This window comes from Zonotrichia albicollis, chromosome 6 (genome assembly GCF_047830755.1).
Source record: "Zonotrichia albicollis isolate bZonAlb1 chromosome 6, bZonAlb1.hap1, whole genome shotgun sequence".
NCBI classification, from domain to species: domain Eukaryota; kingdom Metazoa; phylum Chordata; class Aves; order Passeriformes; family Passerellidae; genus Zonotrichia; species Zonotrichia albicollis.
The window spans coordinates 50,548,296-50,575,935 of NC_133824.1; the positions used below are offsets into that span (position 1 = coordinate 50,548,296).

Sequence of the window (27,640 nt, forward strand, 5' to 3'; positions counted from 1 at the left end):
CACATTTGAGTATTGGTTTTAAAAGTATTTGTCCGTCTCTTGTTGATCTGAACAAATTGCTTACTCTAAAGTTCTTATAAACTCACAACTTTCATGTCTTAAGACCCCTGTTCTTGTCCTGTAATGAACACCTTCCCCCAACTATTTATTTTAAAATATCCAAAAAGGACAGAGAGAGATACAAAGGGAAGTACTATTACAAGTTACAGCAAAGCAATTATCTTTTGATCTCTTTCAGATGCTGTTAGCTCATTCAATTCTCAGTACACTACCAGCCCCATAATATTTGTTGCCTAATATTACTTTTTCCCTGCCATATATAGGTGAGTTTTAACAGTGCATATTTATCTCAAATTTTACTTTATTAATTTTGGTGATTTGCCCCAGTTTATCAAGGTCATTTTGAAACAGCATCAAATAGAGTGTATTGCTTAGAGATGGACTACAAAGCCAATTTTACTCCTCCACCCTTGAACCCCAAATTATTCCTACCTGGAATTCAGAAAACAAGTGGTTCTGCATATTTGTAACAACTTCAGATTAAGTCAAAACCAGCTGATTTCTGGAAAGCTCACAAGAGTTATATACACTTTTAATTAGACAAAAAATCTAGTGGAAGAAAAAAAATCATTAACACCTACGTGGACAATATAGGCAAACAGCTATTTTTATTTTGTTTTCCATAAAAACCCCAAGACAGAGCGCTGGAATGATTGGATCTGATGAAAGCACCATGTTAAACTACAGAAGCTGGGGTAACACCCTATATTATTCCTGTTATACATGCAGGTGAAAAGATAAACTATCTAGCAAGATAAGAGACAGCTCTGAAATGCGAGGTAAAGGTAACTAATCTATACCCTGCACCATTTTCCCCACAGACTCTTTTTTTTTTTTATATGTCCATTTAAATTTTTTTTTCCTGCACTTTAAGAAGTGCTGGAGGGACGCAAACCAATATTCCCCAAAATGTGTCAAGTTCATAGCTGAGTGTGCCTGTGAGGTTCATCACTGTATTTCTGTATTTTTACCAAAAGAATCAAAAACACTTCAGTTGAATCCTTCCTCTCCCTCCACTCCTAAATCTTTAAGCAATAAAAATTCATGGCAAACCAGGAAGGAAAAAAAACACATGAGGAATCTCAAATTAGCCTTAATTAGGTGTTTAAGGTCTTCCTTCAGAAGCTAGAAAAATCTGATCCTGATTTACTAACAAAAGGTGATCTTCTCTATGCTCTGGCTTTCACATGCTCTACCTAAGCACCTACAAAAACCACTGCCAGAGGCACCTGTTCCAGAACTGATTTTGTTCTACCCTTAGTAAAAACCCACCTTCTAAACCACTATATGCTACCAGAGAATACCATGGACTCTGCTAAATTATGTGTACAATCTGCCCCAGCTGAAATGCTCTGAGAATGCTTTTCCACCAGTCTCTTGAGGAAAAGAGAGATGAAGGAATACCTGGTTTTTAGAGATGGAAATGCAAATGAAAATCAACCTTCTTAAAACCATCAATGCTCAGTTCCAATGAGGTTTCACCTTAAAACTTAGCACAGAGGATGCTATGTGCCTCCAGAATTGGAAAAATAACAAAGCAGTGATCTTTAGCTCTGCATTTTGAAACCAAGCACTTATATCTCACTTGCACGCAACCTCCTCCATGGGCCCAACCTTTAACTGGCAAAAACAATGGGAACAGAAATGCCTGGCACTGCAGAAATCAGTAACAAGGGAAAGGCAAAAACAAACCATAGGAATCATTTCAACACCCCAACTACTTTCATGGTTCAAGAAGAAAAAATTTTTTTAATAATTCAAACCTCAAATTTTACCTAATGACGTACATTCATTTCCATGATTTATACAATTATTGCATAAGATTTGTGGTTATTTACATCTTCCAGTTCAAGTGACATTAGGTAGCACAATTTTGTATTAAATTATAGTTACACTTTCAGTTGATTACACAAGTGTGAAACAAGAACAAGACAGACTATTCCCTTTAGAACACCTTCTCCACATTTATCCAGATATAAAGATGGCATAATGGAAACAGTTGTGATGTTTATGGTAATCCCACAGCAATTTGTCTTGCTTTGGTAGATTGTAGTGTAATGTTGTAAAGTAATGGCAAAAAAGAAAAAAAAAAAAATCTACCACAAAACCCCAAAGAGGGTTAAGAGGCCAGAAAAAATAATCAAACTGGTAAGCTGATAAGAACCGGACACTTCATTTTGGCAAGGTAAAGCTATTTCAAGTATTCAGAAAAGTAGAAAACAAAACTTTTTTTTTTTCAGTAGAAAAGTAAAATATGTGTGTTTAACCACTGTGTAATAAGTCCCAATACATTGGTGGCAGTGATTATATATCCCACTAGAAGGAACAGAAGCCATCCTGACATGAAGCCATACTGAAGAGAACAAACTCAAAACTCAGAAAACTGTGTGCTGATGCCTTGATCAGCTTGCCATGATGAGTGCTTTAAGTGCATGACTGAAAATAAGCATGATGATGCCACTAAAACCAGTGCAAGTGAGTTACTGGGGGGCTTAGTCTGAAACAGAGACAAGAGACTGCATGCAGACAAGGGCACGGCTTAAGAGGCAGGATTACAGAAGCAAGAAAAACTGCAGGAGTAGCTCAGAACTCAGCTCACATTTGTCCCACACGTATGAAATGTACAACATATTTTGCTCTGCAGCACAAAGAAAATACAAGCAGAAAGGTAAAGAAACAGAAAAGGATCATTAAGTAATTTCTGAGCAGTAAGACAAGGCAAAAATATGGTTTTGACCTCAAAAAAAACATCGGCACCATCATCCTGGATATTTTGCTCTCTTTCATGCAGAGAGAAATGGCAAATGACGAAAAAAGATGAGGAAAGGTACAGAGGATGACTGCTTGGTACTTCTGAAAAAACCTTTTTAAACTAGAAAAAGAATCGAGGGACTTATATATAGAAGCCAATTACCTCCCCCCAAGTCAATACAGAGATGACCACAATAATGTCTATTTTGGTGACAAGTGTCTCGAGGAGAAGGCAGTGCCCCAAAGGGCAATTTCATTTTTACATATAAAACCAGTATTTGTGGTTGATTCTATTCTTCATAGCAGTTTACTAGTTATGTGGCAAGAGATTCAAGCAAAAACCCCTTTACAGAGGAACACCAGGGGATAACAAAAAGCATGTGAACACAGCTTACGGCGAATCTTCCACTTTGGATTTGTTGAGAAACTTAGTGGTGCACAGCATGTGGTTATTAAGCCATAAAGGAATGTGATCCTGAAATACTGGTTGAGCACCTTCAATTCCCACAGGCTCAAATTAAAATTTCAACAGTTAAGCACTTTGATTATCCCATTCAACCTTTTTTTTTTCCTCTTCCCCCTTTGAGTGGGCGACTCCAGTGATCATGGTACAACATTCCAGCCAAAGGTGATTCCCCTTAGCTTTTTCATGAAATACAACACAGTGTGGAACAGGACTTGGAAGAAAGTGAAAGGAAGAGGTTCAGTAAAGAGTAACATGAGAATACTGACTCTGAAAGAGAGCTTAGTTTTACCACACTGAAAACCACGAATGCAACTGCTCCAGTCCAGGCTCTAACAGCTCTCAGTGACCTAAATGGCACAACCAGCATGAACCCCCCATGGAAAGCAAAGAAAAACAGAGGATGTGCAAAGCAGGCAGTCCCTGTTACCAAGCCGGAATTGATTGTGCTCTGACGTGATTAACTCCCAAAAATTTGGTAAGATATGCTGGTGTCACATTACAATAAAAATAGTGTCTCGGCTCTCACTAGAAGAAGATTAAGGATTTTGTTCTGGTCCTGCCTAATCTGTTCATGAATTGCAGGGTGCAGCCCTTGCCACACTCAGCAGCAAAAAAAGGCAGTCCATTTTCCATTTTCTTGTGCTAAAAAAAGTAGCAGGCTTAGTGGTTATAAAGTTCATGTGTTAAAGTGCACTGTCATTTTAAAGAGACTTTCCCTATTAAAAAAGTAAATAAAACCTTCTGATATCAACACCCTATAAAAATAACAGCTGCAATACTCCTTCTGAAATTGCAACTCAAAATCAAGTTAGCAGGATTCAAATCTTTTTCAAAAAAAGATATGAACCCAAAATAAAAAACCTTTCTGCAGAGAATTCCCAAGTAAAATCTCACATAGTGTCCTACAAGCCCCTCTCCTAACAGCATCTCACAGAAAATCCATTCAGTTTCTTCCAGCTGACAACCTCAAGAAAACAGAGGTCTAAATAAATCAGTCCTTCCCACCAGTCACCTACATAAGTGCAGGTGTGGGTGCTGGTGCAGCTTTTCCATCAACTCCTCCTCTGTAGGTTCTTCCAAAACATCTCTACAAAGAAAAAGCATGAGTTGTTAGGGGCAGCAAAGGGAGCTTCCCAGCAATTGTTTTTGCAATGCTTATACTGAGATGTAACATGTACTTGTTTCAGGAATGAAATAAGGAATTAAAATTACAATAAGCTGATTCTCCCTAAAGATGCATGTAGTTGCAAGTGATCCATCCTCTACAGATGTGTCATGGAAACCAGCAGCTGTTTTCCCACAAGAAGCAGGGAAGTAATTTCCTGCACACAGTACAATACAACTGAAGGTCAGTAGATTTGTTTTCCTGAAAAAACTCCCAAATGAGAACATGCTCCCAGCACTACTATTGAGTATCCAACATGCACCACAAGTTCCCCTAATGCACGATCATCAAGTATTAACTCACCACCCACAATTTCATAATAAGCCAAGAACATGCATCACTTGTTTTTTCCTCCCTCTGCAGTTGCTCCCCTCACCCCCAGCACCTCTTCTCCCATCCTACAATGAGCACAAAGCATATAAAGGTTAGGCTACCAAGTCAGTTTAAAGCAGGCCTAACTACAGCACTTGCTGGATTTCTCCAAACAAACAGATTTAAACAGTTTGCTTCAGAGGGAGGAAACAGAAGACATCTTGCAGCCAGCACACATTTCTTAAAACAAAGAAAAAAAAGCGACATTGATTATCAAATCCAGCCCAACTCACCTGAACATGAGTTCAACTGTCCTCTGGTATTCAATATCTGAAAGAGACTCTCGCTGGCAGCGACGGTCCCACTTGTGAATAAAGTTCTGAAATGTAAAACAGCAAAAGATAGAAAAGCTTCTTCTGATGGCACCAGAAAAGAGGTTATATCTGGTCACTATGTTTGCAGATAAGATTTGGGAGGCAGGTGAGGTTTGATTTTACATGGTGAACACTGATTTATTTAGGCATCAGCTTATTTACTTGGTGCAGGTCATTACTGTGACCTACTCAGGCCTTTGTTCAGCAATGAAATAACTTTCTCATCACAAACTGAAAGAAGAGCAGAGCAGAAGACAGCCCTGCTGCCTTCAGCTCCTAGCAAGGACTGCCTCCCCAAGACAACTGTGTGAACTACCCTGATATGAATTCATCTGATATGAATTTCTTCCTCTTTAAAAACCCAACAACATATAAGTATACTGCTAGTCCAGGTTTTGCCATGTTCCCGTACCCATTTTGAATAACTCTGACAGATGAATACCTAGGGAACATACACACAGCTCAGGCAAAAAAAAACCCAACAAAAACAAAAAACCAAACAAACAAAAAACAAAACACCCCAAAAAACAACAATCAAAAAACCAACCAAACAAAACCAACCAAAAAAAAACTACAAACAACACAAAAATAGCAACATCCTGCTCTCCTGCAATGGAATGCTGCATCTTGGCTCTGACAACAACACTGGGCCACAGCCCTGCAGAAACAAGTCGGCAGAAGATGTCCTAAACTGAAAGTTTGCCCTTCTTCCTATTGTAGTAAATTTTTATCCTCAGTACACTCAGCAATTTCAAGAACATCTCCAACAAACTTTCATAGGGTTTGAGATAGGGTGAAGTGCCCTCTACAGGCTCTCAGTTCCTTCCACTACCTATAAGAGAAGTCTACAATGGTGAACTTGGAGGAGACTTATGATTAGCATTCCCTTCTCCATCAGAAATTTGGATTTGCAGGAAAGTATGCCATGAGGAACTAGCAGAACCACACATTCTTCATGGCATTGCTCAGGCAACTGCACTCCCACAGTTTCTCTGAAAAACTCTAGAATATGATCTCTTGAAAATAACTGATCAGTTCTACTTCTCTAGAGTAGCACTGAGCAATGGTGGTAATTCAAACTGGGGTGGGAAGAAATACAGGAGAACCAAAAAAAAAATTTTAAATTTAAATTGCTCACTTCATTTGCTGATAAATTAAAAAGCAAAAAAGCCATCAACCTGAATAATTAATGCTGAATTTAAATGGCAACATATAAGAGACGAGTAACTTTATAATACTTTAAATACTTCTCATTTTTCTAATAAGGAAAGTGTTACAATGAAATTATACATACCCAATAAGACAATCAGTTTTGTGACAAAATTGCAAATAAAACATACAATTCTCCAGGAAAAAGAAAACAATTCCTCAGCTCCTTGGGCACAGGGCAGCAAGAAAAGTAAAGTAAGCACACACACAAACCCAGCACAAAGTTGTCTGGCTTCTTTTCATTTCCTGCACAAATTAGAAGCCATTTTCAGGATCTCACACCAAATAAACACACTTCCTTACCTCCAGAAGTAAAGCCACAAAGAGATTAACCCAGATGACAGAGGAGATCAACCACCAGGCCACAAAATAGATCTTTGCCCACCTGCAGATCAGATGAACAGACAATATATAAAGGAGGCAGTAAATAAGCTCAGCCTGAGCAGAGCACCATGAAATCATATTTTTTTCCTTGAACTATAATACTACTACTTTCTTAATGGAAAAGGGGGTCTGAATCAAAAAATTAAAAATAAAAAATGTTTGCTTTTCATGAAGTTAGCTAAACAGACTCACTCTCCTAAGTTAACCAGCCAAGGGTCACTGGAACAGCTCAACCCAAGCACTATCCAGTTCATTCAAATATTCCCCATGAAGTCAGTAAATACAAATGAAAGGTATGTCCAAGATTTCAAGTCTAGAAAAAATTGTTCACCCACATAGACAACACAGAAGCATTGGACTTATTTCCTATATATCAGAACTGGTTCAAAAAAAAGGTAAGCAGCACCCCTCTGAGCAGATGGTAGGAGCTGTGCTGTGTGAACACTTCTTGTACAGGCACATTATAAGCTGGATTTATATGGGACTTCAGTATTACTACAGCTACTTACGGACTTGAATATCTTGAAAATGCATCCAAAAAGACTTGCCAGTTGTTCACCACCATCACATCCCAGAGGGTCACCACTGCTGCCTAAAGAACAGGAGCAGAACAGTGGAACAGTGTTTAAGGGGCTGTATCACAGATCTAAGCCTCAGAAAATGAGGAGGAAAGACAAGCAGAGAGTAGAAGAACAAGAGATTTCATCCATGATTACACTCACAGCAAAGTCATCAAAGTTGTTGGGCCAATATTCCAGCTGTTCATAGGTCCCACACTGCAGAGTGCCATTATCATGTGTGGTGTTGGCAGCACTGCAAGAGATTACAGGCTGATGTGAACACAGCTCCCTGTGAACTCTGCTTTAGAATTCTTCTGTGCCCCTTGGAGAAAGTTAGATTATCTCATACAGGCAGAAAACAAGGGAAACAGTTCAAAAAATGTATTTCAGATAAAGCAGGGTTAAACTACAGATAAGCGTTTCAATGCAGCAAAAAGAAACAGAAGGAGTAACAGATAATGAAGCTGTGTGATTTAACATTAAAAGTAGGGTGGCTGTGAGAATGAGAGCAAAAAAACCTGAACAATACCAACCACAAACAGCTCAGAGGTAAAAAGATGCAGATGCTTTGGAAAAAGAGATTCATTCTGAGCAGTGATGTTTAGAATCTTACCTGGTATTTCCCAAGGGAACAACAGCACCTCTAAACAGCATTATTCCAGTTATAGCAAATGCATAGAAAACCACCTGGAAGGAGCACAACAACTATTAGCTTTGAATATTTCTGTCACAAAGTAAGAAAGCAAAATGCAATTAACACAGAATTTATATTAGTACCACAGTTGAGGTAATTGCATCAATAACAGTGCCTGTAGCTTTTAAACTGAAAATACTTCTCAACTACTTGCTCTTACTTTTTAATATTCTACCTAATTTTCAGTTATTAAAATGCATAGAATAATTTTATCATCTATTTTACTTCTCTGTGTCTCAGAATGCTGACACTTAACTACAAACATTGCAGAATAGCAACTTAAAATCAAAGCTCAGTACCAGTATTTGCAAAGAACAACCTAAATATCTGAGTTTTCTGCTAGAGTCAATGAAAATAAACTTTTAGTGAGTTTACCTGAAAGACAAAATGATGTCATTATTTTATATTCCATCAGCACTTCCCTAAAAAATGCTAATTAGTCTAAAAATAAGGTTTTGAGTAAGACAAAAGATTTGGGAACTCATATCTTCTAATTGTTAGAAATGCAAGTTTCTTTTTAAAGTGACACCTTTCAGTCTATAGCAGTTGCCTAGGTGATATTGCAATTTTTATCCTAAAAAGATTCTTCTAGAAATAACCTACAGTTTTGCTTTGCTTCTCTGAGAAGGAACCATTTATTCCAGGAAAGCTTGAAGCAAGCTGAGTCTTCAAACAAAAAGTCTGGTGTGGGGCTTTTTTGTTTGGTTTGTTTTGGTTTTTTTTGGTATTTTGCTACAAAACAAACCCAAGAATGGGAAGTCTGGAGGGAACAGAAGAGAGATGACCTGGCCTACAAACTTTGAATGCCACTGGAATAAGCTGAAGCTGACATTTCATAGCCTGCCATTAGATGGGGTAACAGGCCTGGCAGTAAAATTAATTTTATTCTTTGAAAAAATAAGTATTTAAATCACTCACTGCCTGAGAAATTAGCTAATCAGTTACATTATTTTATCTGCATGTGTGTTCCATGCTAACATTAGGAAAGATATTTTGCATCAGCTGGCAATGGAGTCAGATTTGACTACAAGAGAAGCTCAGTGAGAACTTCCATGTAGCCTCAAGTAAAAGCAAATTAATTGATGGAAGAGGCAAACACTACAGCAGACTTGTCTCAGAAGTGTGAGATGTACAACACAACAAGGTTTTTACCACCTTAGATTTGCTCCAACCAATATCTTCAATTCAAAGTGCAACATGAACCAATTTAAGGTCTATCCTCTACATATAAAAAGGGAAATTATTAGTGACAAAAATAGATATTCTGGTATTGCCATCTTATTGCAGGGGTTCCATACTGTTGTTTCCTCAGCACAAAAGTTTCATACCTTCTTGGTGTTTCTTGTGGGCAGCTCCTCAGAGCACTGACTCCTCCTTCTTCACAGAGCAGCCAACTGACTCCAGTCTCCCTCTCACCCAGCCACCCCACTCTTTTATAGCATCATCTTCTCATTGGTTACAGCCGTGGCCTGGTAAAGTCAGGCCTGCTCCTAATCTTTGATAATTGGCCCCAGCTGCAACTCCTTAGGGGTAAGATTACTTTCTACACTATCTTTATTTTTTTATATTCTATCCCCCTACATTCTGCTTAAATTGCATGCTAGGTATATAGACTAGAACAACAAATCATTATCTTTAACCATTCAAATTAAGGTACCCTACAAAAACCCAAGAACAATAGCAGAACCAAACCTAGCCAGGCACTTCTTTGCCCTACCAGGAAGACACAGTTGCAAAACCAGAAACTCAAGAGTTGGGAGAATTTATGTAATGGACATCACACATTGTGATCCACCCTTTAATCACATTTGTTGAGTCTACGTTCTACACAGACACACCTAAAACAGGATGGCAGAGGCTCTTAAAAAATCATGTCCAAACATGCCATCTCAAGACCCTCTCAGCCAAAAACAATTTTAAAGCTGTTTTGCTATTTAATTTAACATATGCAAACCATGTAAGGAAAACTGATCTACTTTCAGCATGGATTAATTTTTACTTTGAATCCACACTACCCAAGCTAAGGCAAACACTCAAATGAAGCTTTAATTAATCTTTTAAAGATACTCCTCCTAAAGGAGGCACTGCCACTGTGTGCTGCTATCACAAACCAGTTTATTGTGGCTTTCCAAGACATGCCCTGGAGAAGAACTGGCTGGTTAAGGTGAAATGTTACTGCTCATGGTGATTATACAAGAACCTTGTTAACTAGGTTGGTGTCATATCCTTATTAAACTATAACAAAGGAAATTACAATCTTGCATCATCACTTACCACAAGGATTCCTGCAAAGGCTCTTAAGTTTTTCACCAGATCCAGCAGTGTAGTAACAACCAAAGCCATGAACTAAAACAGAGCAGAATTCTGAATCTATGACATTCATCACACTTCCAATCCATATAAAATTTTTACTACAAGGACAAAAAATCATGTCAAGAGAACTTGAGCTGGTTTTCTTTGGTGAGGAAACAGGCAAGAGTCAGTGATTTTGTGAGGGACTGTGCAAAAGTCAGGACAGCTAGAGCTGAGCTATTCCACTCATGTGTTAGAACCTGAAAGGCTCTAACAAAATTTATAGCTTGACCACCAAGGAAACCCAGGTTGTAGAGGAAAGAGCAATCACCTTCATGTTGGGGATAATCCGCAGGAACCTGAAGACAATTAACATGTTCACCAGACGCACCATATCCCACAGGGACAACAAGCCCATGAACTCAGGCCTCCTAGGAAGGGGAGAAAAAGGAACAAATCAGAGGAACAGCCCATGACAGAACAACACAGTTAAATCTACTGGGCTACAGGTAAATACATTGATTTACTTAGCAGGAATCTCCACTACACTAAACTAATAACCGATGAAGGAAGAACTGGGCTCTTAAATATGTACAGAGAGCTCTCTGAAGAGCATGTTTGTGCCTTGTGCTGGGGAGGAGGCACCAAAGAGGGTCCTTTCAGAAAACAAAGTGTATCAAAAAGACTGCTAGAGTGAGATACTTCAGGAACTTGCACAAAGATGGGCATTAATCCTTCAGGGCATGCCTGGCTGAAGAAGGGCTTTGAAAGCAGCACTAGGTCAAAGGACTGTCTTGTCAACCTTCTTCCTTATGTGTTAACATTCCATAGGAGATGGGCATACACTTTAAAACCCAGCCCTGAATTTTGGCTTTTACATGAGCATGCTGAATGCTTCTTGGCTGGAAAGGAGGGCAGGTGGTGGGGATCTAAAGCTGCCAATGGCTTGGTAACACATACTAAGTCATGATTTGTACCTCAAATATATTCAACCCCAATAATGAATGAAATAATTTAAGATTAACACTGCATAGAAGGCATAGTCTAGATAGCAGCAATATCACTGTCCTGCCCTGAAGGTGGCAGTGGCTTGGTCTGTGGATGTGACAGCAGCACACATCAGGACTCAGAGGGAATCCTCTGGATTGTAACCTGCTTGCAGCGACTGACACAAAGACCTAACAAGAATTACTGGTGCTCCAAGACAACAGAGCAAGCGATTGCTTACATTTAAGAATCAAAGGGCAGAATCAAACACAAATATAAGGATAACATCAATAATTAACATAATTAGTTAATAGTCTGTAGCAATTACTCTTCTGGCAACTATCACTTCTAGGTGATAGGAATACAAGTAGTATTCAAATATAAACTCTTCTAAAACCATAAGGTCTGACTTGTCTAACCCTGTTCAGAGATTCTAGTGAAATTAAGAGAACTTCTTGATTGTTGGAATGTTGGGGGACACAAGATAGATGATGGACTTTATACCTGGTTAACATAAGAGATTTGATAACAGGATGCCTTGGCAAAAGCAAATGGAACTTTGAAAATTAGACCTGGATTACAAGAAGATTAAATCAAAGTGGTTTACCAGAAAAAGAAAATCCCATTAAACTCTGCAAACAAGAGATGCTGTTATATGCAGAAGTTTGTGTATGGGATTTTAACCTAATCATTGCAGTACACATTACTAGTCTCCCTGAAATAGTATATAAGTGTTTGTATCCCAGAATAAAATCAGATTCTGATCACCAAATCAGTCTCTCTGTCTCTCTCCATCCCTGACACTTGATGGCAACATAACAAATATCCTGAAAAATCAGGGATACAACAAAAATCCTGAAAAATCAGGGAGTGTCAGTGTCTTAAGTGTGAGCTTGCATGAAGACACAAAGTAACAGAATGTGTTATGAATCACTTGTGAAGATTCAGGAAACCTTCCAGAATTCCTTTGCCTTCCTCTCTTCTTGTGGAGACGGTTTTCAAATGTTAAGATGAAGCAATGATATTTATGTTTTTTACAACAAAAAAAGAAATCAGGATAGTTATCCAAAAGCTGTTTGAACTTCAGAAAATCAAAAAACAACTGTTTGCTATTACAATATCAACAAATAGTGTTTAGTCCATGGGATTTTCTTACTACACTTTCTTACTGCATTTTACAGCCTTCAATCTCCACACAGGGTTGAAGAGCTCTCATCAGCGGTTTGGGAGTTCATCTAACTGGATTTATGGACAAGCTGATACTGAAACATATTTGGTACCACATACACAACCTTATTCCCACTCCTGCACCCCTGGTAAGCACAGACCTGCCAAGATATTATTTTAAATCACATTACAATTAAAACAAATGCATCCTTCTCAGAAAAGCGATACACAACTCTAAAGCACTAGGAAAAAAGAAAGATTTTTTCACTTATCCATATTGCATGGCATCTAGTGACTACAAGGGCGCAAAATTCTACCAAATTTGGTAAATTGAACACTGGGCTGATGATCACAGCATCGTGACATGTATATGATGTCACGTGTGTATATGACATGTGCGTGCTTCCCTGACCCACCACAGCCACTGAGCAAAGGGCAGCAGGTCACAGATGTTACTCACCAGCCAGGGTGAGGAAATCCATACACAGCAAAAGTTGCAATCTCCAAAATCTTCAGTTAGGAAAGAAAAACCAAAACAAAACAAAAGTCAAAACTTTATTTTATAAATCTGAGTTGCAGAAATTATGTAAGCTTCTTGACAAGAAACATTTTCAAGAGCTTTAAGCCACTAATTGGACTCACTTTAAAGCTCTGAATTGTTGTATTTGCCTAGTTATTCTCCAAACAAACCAAATGTACATAGAGCATCCAACAGTGACTCACAAAAGGATATACAGTGAATACCATTAACCATTAACTTGACCTCATCTGCCACAGGGGTGTCAGGCTTTGACCAAATAATTGTTATAATAGTCTGACAATTGTTTTTAAATTTAAAGAGAAAAGTGGTTTTAAACTATGGAACAGAATGCCTTATGCAATTATTCCAGGAGCTGAATTTTTTTAAAATAAAATTTAAAAGTCTTCTTATCAGGAAAAGCACCTTTTCCCTGGATTTAAATAAGCCTATCTTGAGAACACAGACATTAAGAGAACCATGTATTACCATGCAAACTTTCCAGCCACAGAAACCCTCAACACTAGCTCATGTTGTACAGCTCAGCAGATCAGTGCTAAAAAAAAAAGCAATCCCACCAACTCTTGTAGTTCCCTAAACCTTCCAAGCCAACAAATCCAAGAATGTGTAAGCAAACACAACACTTACCAGCAAAATTACAGTCAGAAGTCCATCAAATCTATTGCTTGGGTAAGACAAGTATCTTTTCAAGCCCATTGCTAAGATTTTTAGCAGCATTTCCAGCAGATAGTACAGGATGAAGAAGCAGTTGATAGCCTTCACTCCCCCAAAAGAAAAACAACCATTACAATTCCTGACATCTCAGGGAACAGCAATAACTGGAATATTGTTGCATCTTACCCCCAGGAAGAAGTCATCTCTTTCAGATGGCTGCTTATCTGCATCCATCACCAAAACCACCTTAAACAAAAAATATTTTATGAATCTGCTGCTTTACTGCTACATTAAACAGATTTTTAAGCACAAGAACAGTCTTTCATGTTTTGCATAGACCTTTTCAAGCAGCTTAAATTACATTTTTAACTGCAAGTATTCCCTCTTAACACTTTGCATGACTAAAGCATGCCAAAAACCCAACTGCTAGAAAAAGCAGTTATTTAATGAAAATTAAAGAACAAAAGCAGAAATTAAATTTTTAGCAGAGAAAAATCAAAAAACAATGACAAAAAGAAAAAGAAAGGAAACCACTGCCCCACAAGAAAAAACCCCATTTACTTACACAAATAGAAATAATGTTTGCCAGGGCTACCACATTCCCCAAGTAGCCAAAGTAGCGATGGCCAAAGGCAAACTGCACTTTCTGCATAAAATGGGATTGGTACTCTGGACTGGGAGGGTGCTGAAAAGAACATAAAGGATTTGCTGAGTCACAAAGCATAAGCATTTTAAAAATAATACAATAATTTTAAAAACACACCCCGTCTCAGATTTAAAAAACCCCAGACAGTTTCAAAGCAAATCTTCAGGGCCACAGGCTAATTTTGACATTTCATCAGGAAAATGCTTTCCAGCTGTGGCTACTAACAGCAAGAGACCATTTTGATTATGGCACAGCGCAAGGTAATGGCAAGAGAAGATAATCCAACCTCTCTCCAATGCCCCAAGCAGATAAACTAAACACCAAGCTACTATTTGTATACATCCCTTCCCCATTTCCCAACATTTTATTCAGAAGTCTTAGATACATGCAAACATAGAAGAGAACGTTTCTTAACCCTGAAATAATTTAGTGTTTTGTTTTTTTCTTTCTCTCTCTCTCTCCAAGTGGAGAAAACTGCTTTCTGCCCATCTTCATCTGAACACTGAGAGAATCCACATTTTGTTCTTCATTCAGGGACTGGGGGAAAAGACTGAACCATTTTGCCTGAACAACTCACTTTCAAATGCTGACAGAATAAACAAAGATGTATTTTGTACATTTAGCACCACCTAACAATCCCAAACTAATGCTATAAAAAGCCCCCAGAGCAATTTTGTCTGTGACTATAAAAGCTGCTCACAAAAAGCTTAAAAATCAATGTGACCACACCTTGTGCTCACATGTTGCAAACTTTGTTTACACACTTTATACTAGAGTACTCTCACTTATTTTTGCACAAGGTCAGACTACTTCTGATGCTTTATAAATGTTGATCGCATACATACTTGCTTAATGGCATCTTTGTCTAGTTCTTCAAAGAGCTTCTGGAACTGGGCAGCTGACAGCTGGTCACAGGAGCACATTTTGAGCGACTTCACATGAAAGAGAAACATTCAGATCAACATCTGCAATAGGAACATCTGCAAAGTTTACCAAAACCCCTCAGACTACCTTGGAAATCTGGGAATAAAGATGTAATTCAAGCTGCTTGAGTAAGGTTCAGTATTGCTCTGCTTTAACACAACACTCCAAGTGACTGGAGGACATGTCTGGCCTTTTCTGTTTTCCCTCTCTGGGATCACACGCTCTTTTGACTCACTAAAATTTTAGTACCGTGTAGCAGTGCCACTATTCTGTTATGATCCAAGGAATGCTGCAACAGAGAGATCATCTTTGGATTTGCTAGTCAGGATTGATAGTCACCAACGTAAAGGCTACGAAAATATTTAAAAATTTATTTAAATAATATTTTAAAATATTTAAAAATAAAGTTCCTACTCTCATGATGGCTTGCTTGCAGCGAGAATCCATCTCAGCTTTCTGCAGCACCTGTAGTAAGGACCCAACACTGACACAGGACCTATTTAAAAGAAAACAGAATGGGCCTTGCTACAGATAAGTTCATAGATGGCAAAATTACCTGCTCCAAATGTATTCCTACCTCTTTGTTTTGAAAAGCAAACGAAACTAGAAGTAGTAAAAAAGGAAACAGACCCCATAGAAGTCACAGAAGAACAGTGTGTTATGAACATCCAGTTGCAGAAAAAATAAATAAATTAGATGAGCAACAAACTGCCATTTTTGAGACTGCACCCTCAAGTAAATATATTAAAACAAAACAAAATTACCAAAAAATCTACTTTTTTTTTCTTTTTTTTCTCCAGATAATCTACTGTTCCAAGGTCCTTCACTTACTGTTGTGCACTAGCAGGAGTCTCTTTCAGGGAAGACAGCACCTCAAACGCAGCCCGGATTCCCAGCCGCCTCCTGAAGAGCGAGGACTGAACTGATTTCTGAGCAGTAAAAACACCACAGAGGAAACAATTTACTCACACTTCAGGCACTACTGTGTCCTATGGCCAAATAATACACTGATCCTCTGGCACACATCCCAGATTTGTGATTAGAGATCAGAACAGGAGACTGCCCTAGGCCGCACTCCTTGCAAGAACTCCGTGTACAAAAGGAAGCAAGTAAGCAAACAAGTCCCTGGAATTCAAGTAAGCATGCAGGTTATGGTTTATTTTCTATTCTGAAGTGCATAGGCATATGCCTCTTCCAGAGGCACTGGCAACAGTAAAGCTCAAGCATTCACAGAAATTCACACTAGCATGCAGAGAGAAGAGTTAGAGAGCTTGTCCCACTCCAGCTTCTTGCCTAAAAGCACAAATCCAGAGCTATGTTTCTTCATGGGTTTTTAATTACAAGAATCACTTTCAAACTTAGTTACTTTATTAATAGTCAGATTATGTCATGCTGACATGTAAGAAAGAAGAAAATTGAGAAAAATGGGATGAAACAGAGGAGGAGGAAAGGATTACCAAAAATTCTTTCTGCACATATTCTGTTTACTCACTCCTCTGCCACAAGAGGGTGGGAGCCATTCATTCTGACTAATATTGCCTTGGGCTTATTATCCAACAAACTTCACCTTCTCTCTGAAACTCTACTAGAAAAGCTACTGGGCCAGTCTGGGTAAGGCCTGGTCTAGTGGGAGGTGCCCCTGCCCATGAATGATCTCTAAGGTACCTTCCAATCCCTTAATATTCTATGATCTGCAACAGCAGTTATATAAACAGCACAGCAGATTTCCTTCACACAGTTTAAGTTACTCAGCCACTTGTCCTTGGTCAGTCATACAACAGTTCCTTTCCCCCTACCCCCTCACAAACAGTCAAAATTGGAGATCCATAGCATATTTGGAAATATGCAAGCAGGTTTTGCCACCAGAGGGGATCAAGCTGTAACAGCACATAAAGGGAAAAATATCTGCATCAAAGAGCATTTAGTACCTTAAAACTGTATCTGCAACCAGAATGGGAAGGCTCCTTTAATACCTTAATTCTTCAAAGGTCCAAAGTTATGGCAGAACATAGAAATTAGGAATGCTTTACTCACCAGAAGGTACCCTCGAAACTGGTTGTATATTATTGCTGTAAGCAAGTTCATCAAAAACAAGTTGCCTGTTAGAGAAAAAGAGGCAGTAAAATTTACTGAAAAATATCTGTTTCTCAAAGAAGTTTCAGCATATGCAGTAAATCAAAAGTAAAACTTAAAGAAGGTTATTTTTCTTGCGTTTGATTTCCAAAAGGTTTTTAATGTTTGAATATACTGTAATGTATATTCATGTTCTCAAGAAACTCCAAACCATAAGCACCTTCCATGAAAATAATCTCACAGACACTTTGCAATAACTGGAAGAATCATAAAAGTGAGAAATTCATGATTAAACTTTCCTAGAAAAATAAAACAGTGTAGATGGTATGCACAAGTTGAAAGTGCACTAAAGACAAGAGGTAACTTACCTAACACAGTGAAGAGGATGAAGAAGATGGAATATGCTCGATTCTTAGAATACGCAGGTATCATCACTGAATCAAATTTAACAAAAACAGGAAATAATATTTTAATGCTTGAGATGCACAATAGAGACCTCTGAGAACTTTTGGTAATTGGTAAAAGCTCTCATATGGCTGGATTTTAGAGTGGCATATATAATTACACCATAGAAAGACAAAAATCAAATTACTAAAGGCATGAAAAACCTTTACACAACCTTCCTGTGGCTGTACTAAGAACCAGCAGCTGAAAGAATGGTTACAGTATTCTGAACAGAGCAATCTTACTCTGTTGTTCTTCAAAAGGAGAGACAAGTGTTATTTCTGAAAGACTGCTCACCATCAGGATTATTTGCAGTAGTCAGCAGGACCAGCAGTGACGTCAGGGAATCCGGCAAATTCCGGAAATACACCACCCACTCCTTATCCTGCTGGTTATCCTGGGCAAAGATGTGTTCATTGTTAAGAAAAATACCAAGGAACCACTGTCTATGCAAGGAAGGGGGAAAAAAGTTTACATTTTTTTAAACAATTAATATCAGTCAACAATCAATTTCTTACACACCTGATCAAATCTACCCTGCGGAAAAAGCAAAAGCCAAAAAGTTAATAATTACACATTCTCTTAATAAAAATTAAGAGAATGTGTAATAATACAGAGCAATCACATCACTTACTAATACTAATAAAAAAGCACAAGTAAGAGCAGGAAGCCCCACATGAAATTATGTCTAGCTAGCACCTCAGACCCAGGAAGAACAATCACGCCACAAATGGACAGTGTGGGACTCAGAACCTTCATCAAAAACACACTGGGAGGCTGATCTCAGATCCTTGGATCCTCCACATATATTTTTTTTTTTCTGAAGGTCAAAAGAGACAGATAAAAAAAAAAGCGGAGTGCAACCAACACAAACATGAGTCAGGCACCACAGGACAAACAGCTCTGAATCTGCTGCAAAGACTGGAATACATAACTCTAAAGGACATACACAAGAAAATGCAGAGTCATGAATTTCATTAATAAACCTACTTTTAGAATTTGCCTGCAGTATTTTGCCATGCTAGATAAAATTAGTTTGTATGGATGTCAGAGCAGCACACCAAAATAGGAAAGTCCACTCTCTAATTTGTTATTTTTTACTTCAATGTATACACAAGTGATTGGTTTAGGTATAAAGTTATAAATATACATCTGCTGGGCAAGCTCATAGCTGAAATTAGATGTGACAAATAGAGATAATACAAAGGTCCAGAAGGCAACTAACAGTGGGAAAACAGACCTCTGCTTCTAATTCTAAAGATTCTGTAACATGGGAATTCAGGGAATTTGCTGATTGTGAGGAAGACTAGAAGCTGGCTTAAGTGCAAATTACAGCAGAAATGAAGGTGCAAAATCGAGATTAAGGATGGGACAAAATTAATGGGAGAAGTAGGCAAGAAATTGTTGTGTTTACAGTAACATATTTACGGAAGGCCTTAAAAAATAAGAATGAAAAAAACCCTATATAATCTGAGTGTGATACACTAAGATACAGGAAGTCTAGAACAGAAGGAACATATCAAGATTACTGGAACACAAAAATAATTTTAACCACAAAATTTCAATTTTGCTTTTCAGAAGCAGGAAGAGAGAAACAAGAGGAAAACCCAAACGGATCAGAAACCCAAACTAGTACAGGCAAAAACCTACCAGGGCATGGCCTGGTAGAAATACCAGTACTGAAGAGTGAGAAAACACAGAAGAAACTAAAGTTAGCAAAAAGCTAGATAGGGAAGAGAAAAAAAATAAATGAGTGATAATATAAATGAAAGAGCGACAAGAGCTTTGGAGACAGAACAGCACAGAGGGTTTCAACAAAAGCAGAGAAAGTAACTCAAGGGATCAAACTGGGTAAATGTATAAGGAAATCTCCTGCATACACAATACCATGCACATGTTAAAGCTCTCCAAGTGGACTTCAAACTCATCTCAGTACATCTGACAACGTGACCTTTCTCAGGGAAAACGAGTTTCACTTGTTTGACTATAAAACTAGACAAGAAGCAGCTGTGCAAGTACAGGAAAAAGGCACCCAGATCTACCAGAGCAGGCATAGAATTAATTACCTTTGTTCGAGCAAAGAGCAGCATGGCAAACATGGTGAAGAGAGACAGGTGAACAGCCAGCAGTAGAAGAACACTGTTGGAAAGCAAATATATCAAAGTATTAACAGTATCTTTGTCTTATTCTTAATATCCTCTTCTAAAAATGCAAAATTATGCCATATAAAGAAAACCAGGCATGTTTTTAAGAAGTTATATGGAGATAGCAGGAAGGGATGTGAGTTTTGATACAAAATAAAAATCACACTTATGTGCCTCAGTTCTTCCCTTACAAAAGGGTTTAGAAAAGCAGAATCAAAACCTCCCACTTGACTAGCATTAAAAAAACCTATGTCAAACACATAGTCAGGTCAAAATCTAGAGATCCTGTAGAGACTAACAGGAATCAAAAAGTTACCACAATCTTCACCCTCTGCGACCTGATCTCACTGAGCACTTAGCTACCCAATCCAGAAGGAAGCTGCTCAGATGCCCCAAACTGGAACTCCAAGGCTAACAACCCTCTACTCCCAGCCATCCTGTGAAAGGATGTTTTCTGTGCTATAACCCACCTGGCCATTTCAGGCAATGTGCTGTTGATACTTTTTAATGTTTTCTTCATCATAGAGGAATTCTGGAGGAGAAAGAAGGGGCGAAGGATTCTCCTTATTCTCACACTCTACAAAAAACAAAGGATCAGACACTGAGTTCCTGCAAGACTGGCAGCTCAAATATTTTGAATGCAAGTTCGCCAGTAAGCACTGGACACACACATTGACTAAGCCAACAGCAGCACAGAAAAAGAACTGAACTCTGCTCTTCTGAGCTCACAAAAGACAAAAACAGATTCCACACCTCATTAAAGTGAGGAGAGATTGCTTTAAAAACACACATTGACATTTCAATAGTTTCATCAGGCCACTAATTGGAAACAATCTAACTTCACTGCTCAATAGACATAATCTGGCAAGAGATGGCATTTTTGTATTTTTTGCCAAGGTCCATCTCAAGAAAAGGATTAATAGAGAGCTACTTTCCATAAAAACAAATATATATTCTAAAAATAAGTGCTTAACTTCAATTTTCAGACTGTTTTATAACTAAAGGGCCTGGTAATTACTTAGCAATTTCTGTCTCTCACAAGACTCAAGCTGTCAGGGCTTTTTTCCCCCACAGCACTGCAGCAAATTATCGTTTTGATTCTTGCAGTCAAGACATTTGCAAGCCTTCAAGTTATTCCTGTCACTTATTTGCTACGTCAAGCGTTTCAGCATCTTGCACTTTTTGATCAGTCTTCTGTGGGCCATACTTAGCAGCACAAAAAACTCCACAGAAATTACTTTATTTCTATTCTCTTGTTCATCCATCCCAGCAGTTCAACTGCTCCTTCTGCCACCGCTTTGTGTTGGGCGACACCTGTTCAAACTCCCTGTCCACTATCTCACCTCAAGATTTCACATTTTAAGCTCATATCTCTCTCATTCATTTCCCAGCATTTTTACCACATTAATGTTCTCTTAACAAGGATTGCAAGTGCACAACAACTCATTTAATGTAAATCTGTGGCAGGCAAAACCAACTGGGAGAGTGCAGTATTGCATCAAGGAGGGCAGTTTTAGAACCATTTCCAAACTTGATGTTGCTCTCAAAACACAGCTGTTTTGAACACAGCACAGCTTCAGCTTAGAAAGCTGATGTTAAACTACCTAATTACCTTTTTAATTACCTTTTTCTTACACTTCACTACAGAGGCTTTGCCATTCACTCAAGTTAAGCACATAATTCTCCAATTGCATTTCAAAATCAGTGCCAGGCAATGAGTCTTCCCTGCACCCTTCAACTGCTGATAAACTAAAGCAATGAGTGCTATTTAATTTTATCAACAAACACAAAACTTACATTAAGAATAAAATAGAATTCTTTACTAAGCTAAATTACACCAAACTTTTTGTGTGCTTCAGTGAATTATCCAGCTATGAAAGATCAAAGTAAAGCTGTTCTTACCTCTTTGCACAAAAAACTCAGTGACACAATCCAATCAGCAAGGGAAACAATTAATGTCAGTATATAAGCCATTAGCCATTTATTTTTCCAAAATTCTTTCCATCCAATTAAGTAACTCTGGACAAGGGAAATAAAAGGAACAACCATAACTTACTTTAATAATAAGATCCAATACCCTAATAAGTCAGCACCAATTTTTTTCTAAGTGTCTGCAATTTTACATTAATGCTCTTAAAAAGCTCTCCAAGATCCAAACAAAAATACATTGTTGAGGTATTTTTCTCCTACAAGAACTAAATAAAGGTCAGCAAAAGTTGCACAAAGGTCACGAGAAAGAAATTCTCTGAATGCAAGAAAATTCTCCACTTAATAAACATAAAAAAGGGATTTTCCAGAAATAACTATCCTAAGAAAGGTGAGTTTCTGACAACTTTTATTTCGTGTAAATGAACCAACATATATTTATTATATTCCCTGATTTTGTAGCCTAATACAAGCAGCTAAGCCAAAACACTTGCACTCTGAGCAAAATTTATTTCATTTTATTCAATTAGGAAAATCAGGTTAAAAAGAAAGGGAATAAACGTCTTAATTAAGTAAATATTCACTTGCTAATTTCTCCTGAAATGATGCTCTAATAAAGCAAGGCAATTTTATCCTGCAAACTCAAGATTTAAAAACAATTCTACCACACACCTACTGCTTCATTCAGTACCAGATGAAGGAGATGCTCACCTTGACAGACACATCAACCACGAACACCAGGAAGCAGAGCAGCTCAATGCTCTCCGTGAGGCCGCAGGGAGGATTCCAGGCGGGAAGGCGGTAGCGCACATCGGATGTGATGGTGAGTGAGGAAGGCTCTTCAATGAAAGCCAAAGCCAAGATTACAGTAATGGTTAGGCTCAAAATCCTGTTTGGACAGAGATTAAATCAAAAATAAAACCAACAAAACCATAAAAAAAGTATCAAAAAACACCACCCCAAAACAAACCACATAATCCAGCCACAAAATGAGTCAAAATAATAACAAAATACTTAAGAGTAAAGCAATTTTCTTTGAAGAAAACCAAGCTTTATGATACCATATTTCAATCAAATGGGTTAGACCACAAGGCAGCACTTGACTAGCATGTTGTTGGCGGCACTGGATATGTAATGGCTGACCACCAAATAACATGAGGTGGTGTCCTTTTGAAACTGACAGCAGCAAACAATCTTGCTGGTAATCCAACATGTTTAGAAACATACACTTTGAAAACTCTTAAGGCACAGTGCTTTAAATCATGCTAATTACTCCAGTCATGCAACAATGCTGTGGCTGTTTCCAAAGAGCTATCTCTGTCATCCAACTTCCATAAAATTTTCTGGTTTCCCCTTCTATCATGCTCACATGTGGTCATAAGAACTTACTTGCTTCCTAGAGTAAGTTCTTATAAAGATAAAAACACAATTAACTAATTATCTAACAAATAGAAAGAGGAAGAGTAGTTTTTCAGGAAGACTAACTCCTAAACAAAAAAGCAAAGAGAATAACCAAGTTCTTACCACTGGCAAGTCCTGGAATAGTACCATCGATAAAGCCACAGGGATTTGGAGTCCACACGGTGATTTATAGATCGGTACTGAAGGCAGGAAGCAAAAAGGATCATTCAAACATTACATTCAGTCTGGCTCAAAAACAAACATCAAGTGACCAAAGCAAACCAAATTAGTACATGTTATTAATTACTAAAGTATCAGGTCACCCATGATCACAAAGGTGCTCTACATGTGTGAAAAGGGGAAGATTGTAAAGAATTTCTGCTATCTAAAGACTACAGAGCTGCTCAAATAAACTGTGTGCCAGTCGTCTCAAGCAAGCACTGTCATCATTCCAAATAACAGCATTTGTAATAATTCAGTGACTGTCACAGACATCTTTTGTGAAAAATCCTTTCTTGAGATTTTTCTCCCTTCTGAGAAGCTGTGGCCTCAGCAACAAGATGTAAATGGTTATCTGCTGCTGTGGAATGCAACAAGTGGATCCGTGATTGGTCTCCTGTGGATGTTTGGATTTACTGACCACTCACAGCAGAGCTGGGTCTTGCTCTTTGCTGGAAGACAGATCTTTGTTATTCATTCTTTTCTATTCTTAGCTTAGCTAGCCTCCTGAGAACTTTTCCTTCTATTTCTTTTTAGTATAGTCATAATGTAATATATATCATAAAATAATAAATCAAGCCTTCTGAACATGGAATCAACATTCTCGCCTCTCTCTTCACCTGCAACCCTTGTGACCACCGTCACAACTGACTATTCTATGTACTCGCCAAAATGGTCCACCCACTTAACTCCCCTTTCCAACATTCATTCCACTCATGGCTCTTCTTTTGTCTTTCTCCTCCAACAGGCCATAAAATGCAAACAAATTAATTCTGAACAGAAGAGACCTCAACCAATGTCTTTGAATAAAATATGCTTCCAGATCAGGAAGTGCCTGTGATTCTTAAGGAATCCACAAAATTCGTCCCTCCTTTGTGACAGATCCTGGGCTGTTCTTACTCTGCCCCTGTTGAGCAGATGCTTCCAGAAAGGTGGCCACACCTTAAATACATCTGACCCCCAGAAATCTCCCAACCAAGCAGCATGAGAGCTCAAGAAATGCCCTTCAGCATTCCCACTGCCTAGGAGAAAACAGGATCTAAGAACCTGCAGTAGTGGTCAGTAAAGGAGCAACAAAGAGGGAATCAAGACTTCAAAAGGCATCAAGTTCAGCTGAGGAGTTCCAGCTTCACACTTGAAGCCAGTCTTAAACTCTTGAGCTTTTATCAGCTCTTAGGATGTGCAAGTAGTCAGATGGAGAGGCAAATTACAGGGTTTGCTCAAATCATTTCTCTTAGCAGTAGGTTAGTCACTAGCAAAACATCCACAATCAAACCAACCCAAACAAATAAACTCACAAAATAACACCATGAAAATCACTCCACAAACCAGCATGTCTTCTGAAACCCTGAAAGAGATTCATTGTAGGGAAAAATATATTTCTCCTAGGCAGAAGCTCACTGAGACTTGCATACCACAGGAATTTGGAATTCTGATTTTGCTTTGTGAATTGAGATGGTTTTACAAACATTGCCTGAACACAGAAGAACTTAAAAATTGGCAGAGTGTGTGACTAACACCCAGCATGGGAAGCATAAAAGCTAACAAAAAAATTGTTACTTACTTGTATTGCATCTTCAATAAATACTATGGCTTGGTTTATATAAAGGTCATTATCAGCTCCAGCACCTATGAAGTAAAAAAGAAATAAGAATCACTTGCTGTATTTTGGATAAAACTGCTTATCAGTTAAGAGAAGGTGCACAGTCACCGTTCTCATGACCAAGGGCATTGTACACACACAAAAAAAAGAGTTCCCGCCACATCTGCTCTGTCAGCAGCACTGTGCATTACATTAAATATGTAATAATAATATCAAACACATCATGCACCTTTCTGTGTTTTGTTAAAAGGTTCTCTTTTAGGTTTAAGTAGCCAGATTACACTGGTGGTTAAGTACCACAAAACTACACAGAGACAAGTCCTAACAGACAAAATAATGAAAATTCAAATTGTTCTTTGACAGAGTATACAGTCAAGCAAAGCCAGGAAAATCAGGCACTATTACTATGGCAATTTTTATTTTTGTTTAATAAAGATACTGTGGTATTTGTTCTTCCAAAACCAGCAGGAATCTCCAGTCATATGAAAACTAAATTAAGTGCTTTTTAAATTTGTTCTGAGAGTTACTATTACCATACCAAACAGATCAGAGCTCAAGACACAGCAAGGGGTGAAAGAACACAATTTGAAATAAAATACCACTAAATTAGTTACTATGACACTTTTAAAAACCCATAATTAAGAAGTCCATGTGAAAATAGACACATAAAAAATAAAGGGCAGCCACTTGTATTAACTTGAAGTAAGACCTTTCAAGAACTTAGCTGGCAATTAAGCAAAAAAGAGAAATAAAGGTTGTTAAGGTCAAAATAAGGAAGGGAAAAAAAAGAGATATATAAAAAGAGATAAGAAATTGAGGGGGATTCCACATATGAAAAACATATGCTAGTGTAACCTTCCCACAGAGGGGAAGAGTCCCAAGGAGCACTTCACACCATCTCCACCCAGGAGACAGCAATGACAACCCGGGATACACGAAGGAGTCGATCCCAGCAGTAACACAATGCCCTCCCACACACACCAAGCAATGCCAGAAACACCATTCATGAGAGCCACAGACAGTTTTATGTTCCACATGATTCAGCAGCATCAATTTCCTACAAAGACTGCAAACGGTTTTCAAATGTCATCCTTTATCTGAGCATCAGCAACAACAGTTTTGTACTGATCCTGATATGAACCATGGCACGAGAAAGATTTGAGCATAAACAGGAGACAAGCCAGGCTCAGGCAGTAAAGACATTATTTTTTTAATGACATCTCACACTAGTGAGATAAAACCAAAAGTTGCTTAAAGGAACCATTAGCTAAAAGGATTGCAAGGACAGAAAAAGCTTTAGGTACTTGAAGCACATCGCAAGCCACTAGTGTTGATGCCAAGGATTTTGGAAGGGCAGAATCTAAGTGGCTGCTTACAGTATAAAAATAAAATAGGGAAATTAGCCAAAAATGTTTACTATAGCAATTTCTCCATACATTCTACCATGGATATCCAACTTATTCTGCAACTCTTAGTCACAGCAAGTGACACTTAGTCACAAGTGATGATTAAAGCGTTAGTGGCTCGCTTTGGGCACACAGAATCCATCCCAGACCTTGAACACAGCGCTAGCGTCTCGGTTTGGGCACGCAGAATCCATCCCAGACCGCGCTGCACTTCTGGAACTGCACAAAAGAGCAATCAAGTGTGAAGGTTCCCTTAGGTGATGCAACATCCTGAAAAAAGAGAACCAGAGGTCTCCAAAGGATTCCATCGTGGGAGAATTGAGATGTCACACCTAGGACAGCCACTGGGTTCGAGAAAACCTTGTCAGCAACTTAGAGGAAAACCCTAAAATCACATAAGCAACTAAAGAAGCCTGGGGCTGCAGCAGCAGCGCACGTCTCGCACCTGAACCCAGCGCTGACGGCTCCCTCAGAGCCGTCCCCGCCGGAGCTGCCGGGAGCAGCCCGGGCAGGGCGGCCGAGCCCCGCAGTACCGGGGGAGGCTTCCTGGCGCTCCCAGGAGCGCCCCAGCTCTGCGGGAAAAACAAGAGCTCCGCCTGCTCCAGCGCCCGGGCACTCACCGTCCTCGGCGGCCGAGCGGGCACCGCCGCGCTCCCGCCACAGCCCGCGGCCCGCCCGCCAGCGCCGCGGGGGCAGCAGCGGCTCCGCCTCAGCACCGGCCTCCATCGGCACCACCGACCGCGCCGCCGCCACCGCACCAGAGCCGGCTTGCGATGGGGCAGGATGGGGCGGGAGGGGAGGGGAGGGGACGGGAGGGGAGAGGAGGGGAGCGGGGCTCGGCCCGCCCCGGGCGGCTCCGCCCGCCGCATGTGACCTGCGAGGGAGAGCGGGAGCCGCGGCCCTCAGGGCTCCTCCCGCCGGGCCCGGCGCTGCCCCGGCGTTGGCGCCCTGCGCGCCATCTCCCGCCCATCCCTGGGGTACTGGAGCATGCGGGGTGTGGGGGGGAAAGTGTCGCGTTTTCACATCCCACACATCAATTATGGGCTTTAAAAAATACATCCCCGATAAGGTGTTCCACATTTTTGCCTCAGGCCGGTTGCAGGCTCCTGGCTGCGTGCCTCAGGGCAGCTGAGGGGCAGCTTCCCGCATAAATCACAGTCCTAAAAAACCGTCCACATCCCTGATTGCAGAAAGTACTTAATTTGTATTTAATCACCTTGACATTCCATGAGCAGCCGTGA

The 27,640-nt window shown here is 39.2% G+C and overlaps 1 protein-coding gene across 2 annotated transcripts; it reads right to left on the reverse strand.

Annotated features, from left to right (window-relative positions):
- Positions 1 to 1,789: 1,789 nt before the first annotated feature.
- On the reverse strand, positions 1,790 to 27,473 carry TPCN2 (two pore segment channel 2). 2 transcript variants are annotated; one of them, XM_074543756.1, is made up of 25 exons: positions 27,020 to 27,473; positions 24,955 to 25,019; positions 23,295 to 23,371; positions 22,482 to 22,659; positions 21,747 to 21,863; positions 20,315 to 20,421; positions 19,767 to 19,839; positions 17,998 to 18,097; positions 17,625 to 17,690; positions 17,218 to 17,282; positions 16,015 to 16,112; positions 15,598 to 15,679; positions 15,105 to 15,191; positions 14,179 to 14,298; positions 13,800 to 13,859; positions 13,587 to 13,715; positions 12,882 to 12,931; positions 10,599 to 10,698; positions 10,250 to 10,321; positions 7,895 to 7,968; positions 7,444 to 7,534; positions 7,231 to 7,313; positions 6,641 to 6,722; positions 5,048 to 5,133; positions 1,790 to 4,364 (listed from the first exon to the last, which is right to left on the reverse strand). In XM_074543756.1, the coding sequence occupies exons 1-25, from the start codon at positions 27,456 to 27,458 to the stop codon at positions 4,286 to 4,288; spliced, it is 2,580 nt and encodes an 859-aa protein (XP_074399857.1). In that variant the 5' UTR covers positions 27,459 to 27,473; the 3' UTR covers positions 1,790 to 4,285. The 2 variants fall into 2 exon arrangements, with proteins under 2 accessions (XP_074399857.1, XP_074399858.1); XM_074543757.1 differs by lacking the exon at positions 1,790 to 4,364 and adding an exon at positions 4,371 to 4,599.
- Between the last annotated feature and the right edge of the window lie 167 nt (positions 27,474 to 27,640).